The 8332-nt window shown below is 39.9% G+C and overlaps 1 protein-coding gene across 4 annotated transcripts in view; it reads right to left on the bottom strand.

Moving 5' to 3' along the window:
- The window catches only part of rasgrp3 (RAS guanyl releasing protein 3 (calcium and DAG-regulated)), a 39573-nt gene that overhangs the window by 28122 nt on the left and 3119 nt on the right, over window positions 1–8332 (bottom strand). For 3 of the 4 annotated variants that reach the window (XM_005751996.1, XM_005751995.1, XM_005751998.1), the window contains exons 2-3: window positions 1646–1724; window positions 1265–1367 (exon numbers count right to left, since the gene is read on the bottom strand). In XM_005751996.1, coding sequence (XP_005752053.1) covers window positions 1265–1367; window positions 1646–1715 — 173 coding nt within the window. In that variant the 5' untranslated portion in view covers window positions 1716–1724. Of the gene's footprint in view, window positions 1–1264; window positions 1368–1645; window positions 1725–7048; window positions 7126–8332 lie in introns of those variants that run through there. The other variant, XM_005751997.1, reaches the window with a different exon arrangement.

The raw sequence follows: 8332 nt of genomic DNA, 5'->3' as shown, positions 1-8332 counted from the left end.
GTGTGTGTGTGTGTGTGTGTGTGTGTGTGTGTGTGTGTGTGTGTGTGTGTGTGTGTGTGTGTGTGTGTGTGTGTGTGAAAAATTTAAAATAGGCTGGCATTACATCTCCATTACACACAAGGTCTGTTAGAAGTTTTAGTGAAGTTATATTGTGATGGTTACTTGTTGGGGGGTTTCTCCATGTGTGTGATTACTGAAGTAAGAAAATAAAGTCTGATCTATAACAACATAGTTAAAAAAGAAAAGGCTATGGCCGAGTCAAAGTCCAGACCTCAGCCTCAAAATGCTGTGGCAAGACCTTAAGAAAGGGGTGCATAAATGAATGTCAGTGCACTGAAGCAACTTTCTAAAGACGAGTGCTCCAAAAGTCCTCCACAACTATGTAAGAGACTGAAAAGTCATAATGCCTTCAGGCATTGCAGCTAAACATTCTTCTGTAAGCTGCTTAATCATTTTTCATATCATTTGTATTTTGCCTTAGTTTGTGTTAAGTAAATAAAAACACTTTTCGGGATGTATTTAAATTAATTTAGATCCTGGCAAGTTCCAGATGATTTTTTATTTCAGTATGTCCTGATACGTAAGGGGCGATCGTGGCTCAAGAGTTGGGCATTCGCCTTGTAATTGGAAGGTTGCCGGATCGAGCCCCGGCTTGGACAGTCTCGGTCGTTGTGTCCTTGGGCAAGACACTTCACCCATTGCCACCGGGCGCCAGAGGCTGGCGCTACAATGTAGCATCCACCCATTCACCAGTGTGTGAATGGGTGGATGACTGGATGTGTAAAGCGCTATATAAATACAGGCCATTTACGTACACCCTTAGAATTGCAGTGGATGTGCTGTCTTTTCACCATGACTGTATATACTTTGGTAAAAGGGTAGTTATACAAAATTGAATAAAGTTGGCATTTGAATTTACAGCAGGTAAAAAGCTGCATTACAACCATTTGTCTCTAATAGTACAACAAACCACCTACTGAGCAACTCCAAGGTCACTGATCCAAGCTAAGATCAATAACACTTATTTTACATCAATGTTCACGGCACACCAAGAGAGCAGCTGAGAGAGATGCAGCTGCTTACAGAAGGCATCAAATATCATTTAAGAGACTGTCTGGAATACCATTAACCAAATAAAAGCTTAGGTGAGATTTCCTGTAAGGTGAATGAGCCCTCCAAGCTTCAGCCAGCACTTCAATATATTGTTGGACCATTTCACTAATGTGTATGAGCAACGAGTCATGATTTCTACAAGATAGGATATATCATCAGAAGTTTTCGCGCCAGTTCAGAGGATGTAACATACCAACGGTGCATCAGCAGCACAATGCGTGGGAGGGGGTTAGCCTGCAGGTCACCACTGTCATCTGTGAAGAGCAAATCCCAAAATTCAGTCTGAATTCTTACTGCTTTCTTACTTACCTAGCTCAAAATAAAATGTTAGTGATACACTGTTTTTCTGAATACAGAATTAATGCAATTATGAAGAATTGAACAGACACCAAAAATTAGGGGTGTCCCAACACTTTTGCACAATGGTATAAATTTAGGGACTGCCTAAGTTATTCTCTGCAAATTACCACAAACTAATTGCAATGCAGTGAATAAGGGACCTTTAGGACCCCTGATGGTCTGTGTCACTCACCAAATCCATGAATGCATTCATTTAAAAGAGCATCAAGAGACGCTGCCTTCCCCAGTGTGGATGATCCCATGACGCCAAGCTGGAAGGAGGACAGAGAGTATGTCATTAGAGGGAGAGCACATCTGGTAGGACAGGAAAGAACACGCTTTAAAGAGCAATTTCTGATCAAGTGAAGAGGATGTATTGCCAGTGCTAATGCTAATCTGTACATGGCAAAGAAGGCAGGGAGTCTAACCACACTTTGCTTGCACAATAAGATTGCCTTCACTATTTGCTCACTATCCACAGAGCAGAGGCGATTCGTTTTTCAATGAAAGAGCAACAGTGGGTTTCACCAATGACCATGCCGTCCCACACGCCCGAGTCCATACAACATGATCACTCAAAGAGGAATGATTATCTCATGACAATCTATTATATCAAGCCTAGTATGAGTATTGTTTTTTAACAACAATCTATGCATTTGGGAACTGAGGAAATCAACTGATGCAAATCATTTGACTGGGTCACAGGTATGGACTGCATTTAGAAAAGTTCTAGATGTAGAACCACAAAACCACTGTTAGAGTGAATGTGGTTTTGCATGTCTTGCTGATGAAATAAGCAAGAACTGCATTGAAAAAAATGCCTTTGGTTTCCAACAAATATTGATTAAATCATTGATCAAAGGATACAACAGTTTTCTGGAGGGGGGAAGGGGGTTAACTCTTGTTTTATGGTTTACTGCTACTGTGTCCATTTGCACAAGACAGGCTACAAAGAGGGGTTTTTAACCTACACGAATCCTCCAAATTTCAAACAGTACATAGCTCAACTGTGCAGACGTGGAATGCTGACTGAGTGATAAATGGCCCAAACAGTCTTGTGTGCTTTTTTGTTACATATACACACCGGTCTCTGATTTATAGCTCTTTATGGGTTCCACAAACTTTGGAAAAACCTGCATTCCCACATTCAGAGATTTTTGGTTGTGTTGGAGAGTGTGAGAATACCTTACTAGTTGATGCACATTCACATATTCACCTATAAAACTGAACTATAGGTAGTGACCAAAAATTTGAAGTGAGCAGTGGTAAATGAGCTTTCATCAAAGGTGTCTAATCTTAGCAGAAGAAGCAGGGTAATGGCAGGCACTGAAAGTAGAGTAATCCCTCTCACTGAAAGTAGCCAGCTGATGTGTTGCTGGACATACCCTAAGCAACTCATAGGTGAGTTATTTTAGCATGCCAATGGTCAGAGCAGACCCCAGGGCAGACCTGGTTTATGTCATGAGCTCGATTCTTAGAAGGTTTGTGAAAATGACTGCTGGCTCTTTAGCTACTAAAGTGTGTTCGTGTTTGTCTGGTGTTTGCTGCTGGATAAGAAGAAATTTAAAATATGACATGCTGCAGTCAGGATTGAGAATTACACAAGCCAGTGCATCTACAGTTAGCACAATTAGCTGAAAAAAAGCCAAAAGTGATCATTCTCTGAGGGTATAACTTAATAGTGTCAGTGTAGTTTTACATGCATTGAAATTTCAGAATTCACACCAAAATAGAGTGTGTGTGTCATCAATAGCATCAGGACTCTCATATACGTATCTCAAATGGCACATTTGAATGAATTCCTTTTCATTGCATAATAGCAGACTACAGCAGACTACACTATTTATGTGGCCAAATACTTACTAAAGGTCTTTTTATTTATCACGGTAAAATGTCTTCATATAAGTAAAACAATTAAAAAGTTCTAATTTAAATTTTTCTGAATCAGTAGCTTCCTTTCTGATTCAGAAAATGTATAAATAGTTAAGGGTATTGGTAGTTTTACATCTATCAGTTATATTAGTTATTGGCAAGTTATCCAACTGTGTACACTCAGACACAGGCAAACACAGACACACAGAATGCTGATGTTGACGCAAGTCTCTGTATAAATTAGATGTTGGCAAGGGATGTCTTTTTTTGCTTCACCAAGGTGATGACATGCTTAGCCATTAACAAGGTCAGAACCACCAGAGGCCCCATCTCCCATGATGCACTGCTGATCCTTATTCAGCTGTCTAAATGACGTAGTTGGCTGCCTACGATACTGATTTTCCAAGTAGCCTCAACAAACCAAATCAAGTGTGACATCACTCATTAAATGTCAGAGCTTTAGTCTTGGTGTGGAAAATTCTGCCAGACGCTTTTCTTTCCAAGCTCCTTAGACTATGTGCAATATGCAAAACATAATACATGCAATGGTGTACACACATACTTGTCAGGGGCTGGGTCTGTGATCCAGCACTTTCAGTTGTTTTGACCTCTTTCGTTATATGTTGAAGATAATGTGGAATGTTGGATTATTATTAATTGGCAGTGAATTTTAGTTTCACTCAGGCCTTCTGTGCTAGTTGTTATGTATTTCTTGTCCACGTGTTTCATGTTGTCAAGCCTGTGTTGTCATGTCTACGTCTCTCCAAGTTTCCTGTTTTATTTTGAAAGTCTTGTGTTTTTTAGTTCAATGTGTTTAGCTTTACTCTTCCCCTCTGATGTCATTATGTTCATTTGTGTCAGCTGTTTCCCCAGGTGCTTCCACTTCCTCTGATCACCTCCTTTGTGTATTTAGTCTGTGTGTTTCATTCAGACTCTGTCAGGTTGTGTTCTTTCCGTCATATTGCATCAAGTTTAAGGTAATGCATGTTCATTCTCACAGTTTCCTGCATGCACGTGTTCTGAATTCATGTTTTTGTCACAGTAATCATAGTTTAGTTTTCGCCCTGCTTGCCTTTGCTTTGTGTACTCTTTGAGCCACAACAGCCCACTTTTTGTTCAAGTCACATTTCACGCTCCATTTTCAGTCTGCATTTGCGTCTCTCTACACACAGTCAGCTTCCACTGATTGTGACACATGCTCATGTTTTCAGTGACCAGTCTGTGAACTGCTTTATAGAGATACACTTCACATCATATTACATATTCCTGCCAAATGATTTAAGTCTCTTTGGGAATGAAGTATGTGTTCATGTTCAACCCTGGATAATATGGATGGTATATTATTTGTCTTTCCTGGCTTTGCTGGTGCTTGCAAAGCATTTCTCTCTATGCTGACAGCTTTGATAAATCCTTGTTCACCCAGGTGACATGAACAGGAGACTATTTGTTTCTGAAAGATCCACAAAGGTCACCAATCTGTTGTAGGGCTAACACAGAGCTGCAGACAACCATTCAAGTTCACATTCACACCTGTTTGGAATAATCGGTTGACCAAAGGACACTAATTGCATCTTTGGGCTCTTTATAATGGCTTTCAGCTCCTGATCAATATGGTGGCGTTTCCCACCAATGTGTCTTTTCCGTGATGTAGCATGTTGGTAAGGTTCTGGAGTTCTTAAAGGTCTTAGTTTTTGGTGTCAGATGTATTTGCTAAGCTTTTGACTTTCTAAGCAAATGAGTAACTTTTGGGGAGGGGGTTTGTCTCAGGTGGCAGAGCAGGTCACCTACTAAATGGAAGGTTCGTGGTTCGATCCTTGAGTCTGCATGCCCAAGTGTACTTGGTTAGAGGTGATTCTGTACATGTTACAAATATTTCAAATTGAGGGAGAAGTACCATCACACACCAGCCTCATCACAAATGGTTTCAATGGAAGGGTGACCGTCAGGACTGAACCAAGGAGCAAATGTGCTGAAAATCAATGTTAGCAGGATTTATGGAGTGATTAATGAAAAGTTTGTGTTTTTGGTTCAAATGGAGTGCTCACATCCGTAGAAAGGCACCACCAGCAAATTTACCTTTTACCTCTTCTTCACAAACTGGTGACAAAGTACTTTCCTACAGGTCAGGCGAGAGACACAACAGTCGGTGTCTACATCTATAAAACACAGCAGCGCTGTGCTGTTTTGGATCAGTGTTGGGGATTTTTGTACAGCACCATCAGATTTGGAGTCACTGTGCAATACCATCTGAAAAGACTCTGAGTGGCCACAAAACGCACACAATGGAGCGATATCAGTTTGGGAATGGAGAGCCTGCATCTCGTCATTGTTTAGGCTCACCCTCACACAGACTGGCTCCTCAAGAATGCTTGAATGCATTACTAGAACGCTTGCCTAAGAGTTCAAGCTATATTAGAATTTGTTTGCACATACTTCATTGCACCGATTTCTAATTTTCCTATAAAGAAACAAGCGTCATGGTTTTTGGACGGCACTAAACAACCTCAACATATCAACTTGCAGTCCAGTAGACGTGAGGTAAATACTGGCTAAAGTGGCATTTTATACTGATAACTTACGAATACATAATAAAAAAAAAAATAATAATAAAAATAAATAAATAAAATAATAATAAAAATTCTAACACGCATCACAAACATGTCTATGGAAGCACCTCTTTTTCATTCCCTGTTGAAGAGATCAAATGTGACAGTCCTCTGGGTAACTATACATTTCGAAGGTGTTGGTACACGTTTGTAGCACATACTGTGTTTGTAGGAAGCTTCCCTTAAGAACAATTTCAGTCTGGACCTGCAAATACAACACCTTGCTCAATGTCCCACAGACTCTAACAAAGTCTCTAGTCTAACACAAGCATTCAGCCTTCAACATTCACACTTCAGGCTAATTTAGTGTCCAAACCACGCATATCTTTGGAAAGTGGGAGGAAACCAGAGCCCCAAGAGGGAAACTCATGCAAACTCGGTCAGCAGTTAAACATAATTTCATAACTTCACAACAACAATTGCCTTTCTTTGTCACACATTGGAATAAACATGTTACCCTTTTAATCACAGCTCACTCCCTCAGGATTGGGAGGGGACACAATTGTTGGTCTTGACTTGATCTAAACTGTGGATGTGACTCAGTGATTTAGGGTCAAAATATTCAGTGAATGCAAAAGTCTCCACAATTCAGGCATTGAGTCTTAATGCTTTCTGCTGCTAACAATCTAATTCACAAAAAACAAACGGGCCATTCTGAAACTTTCAAAGTGTTCTTGTGGGCAATGTGCTGCTTTCACAATGTATCAGACATTAATGACTTGTGTGTCGTGTTTTTCTTGCTCCCGATTTCACAGCTTGTTACAGTTGGCGCTGCCCTTTGATTTGTGCTTTTTCTCCATCCACAGTAGGTCACTGTGTATCTGCCTCTGGCTTTAGCACAAAATGATGCTGCTAAATGTGTAATCAAGGGACATTGTTCAGAGGCGTAATCTCACAAAAAGCGCCACCTCTGAACACACAGACGGTGCATTGCCTTAGAAACCCTGAATTGCTGAACGCTGAAGCCTAGTTCATACATAGCAAAGCCAGAGCTACTTCATGCATTTAACTGACTTTTTCCCCCCATTCTTTCATGAGTTAAACTACACGCAGTTACATTTTGTTCTTGCTACAACAGAATTTATAGGAAAGGGGGAATAAAATCTCCCAGATCTTACCTTCAAAGAGCTGAATATGAGCAACCATCCAGGCTAAAGATCAGCTTCTGTTACTGAGATAACTGCAGGCTCCTACTGACTGTCAAGCACAGAGACTCCCATGGTAGCACTTACTACGCTATGACCTCCTCCTCCTCTTAGTAAACACAGCAGCCTGGAGGAGCAGCGGTCGGCCATGTGACCTTAAACACACACGCACAGTGATTGCACTGGAAGATTGCAATCACCGGATTTCAGTGCAGTGTTGATCTAACAAGTTAGATGTGCACTGGATTGCAGTGCACTGGAAAATGAATTATTTTGTCATATAATTCATTTTAGCATCTCAACAGACATTTCCAGTCTCCATCTGTTATAAAGCAATTTAATCTATTCTGCACTCTCACAGGTTCAAGCTGTGCAGGCTCATATGCAATTATGGCCTCTTCATCAAAGGTCACTTGCTTTTACTAAATATACCATATTATGTTGACATCTTAATAAAAATGTAAAAAAAGAAAAAAAAGTGAAGAGCAGGATGACAGTTTTCCAAAGCAATCTAAAAAAGGTGTTTTGGGTTTTTTTTTTTTTCTTTTTGGTTTTTTTTAATAGTTTAATCGATTTGTGTCATCTGGTTTCATAGCTCAACCTGCATAGCTGTGTTTGCAAATACTGTTTAATGTGCAATGCTTAAATTATCAGTCCTACTGTGGAGCTCCATGACTAAGGTCACATTCATATAGAAAGTGGTTCCCTTGTGCCGTGTCACCTTATCGGTTGGTTGGTAGTTGACATTCCAGCCTCTGGTTGTCTTTACTTCCCAGTCAAATGTCAATCAGCAGTATCCTAAGTATCCCAACTGTGTTATTTTCCCTGTTTTTACTTGAAGTCGTGGTGTCATCGACTTTCTGTAGTCTCTACATCACTGATAATCTCTAAACGTGTGAAAAGGGCTTAACATTGGTGTGTGAGAAACACTCCCCAAATTTGATTGAGTAAGATGAGGATGACTTATCTCCTTTCATTCCAGTGGTTTATTTTGGACGCTGTACAATTATGTAATCAGCAGTACTGAATGCTGCACTGCAGTGTAATAGGACAGGCCATAAGATCATTATTAACTATCACTAGTGCTGTTTCTGTGCTGTGACTCTTTTTTGTTTGGTTTTTTTTTTTTTTTTCTCAGAATGGCCTTTTTATACTTTTATACTTTTTTTTTTTTTTTTTTTGAATGTTTTTTTTTTTGGGTTTTGGAAAACAATTTTTAAAAGAAGAAAACTTACATATCCTGCTAGCACAGGGATA

The sequence above is a fragment of the Pundamilia nyererei genome, unplaced genomic scaffold (assembly GCF_000239375.1).
Source record: "Pundamilia nyererei isolate P.nyererei 1_Seehausen unplaced genomic scaffold, PunNye1.0 scaffold00337, whole genome shotgun sequence".
NCBI lineage: Eukaryota > Metazoa > Chordata > Actinopteri > Cichliformes > Cichlidae > Pundamilia > Pundamilia nyererei.
Note: the sequence above shows the minus strand (reverse complement) of the source record. Positions and strands in the feature narration are given on the sequence as shown.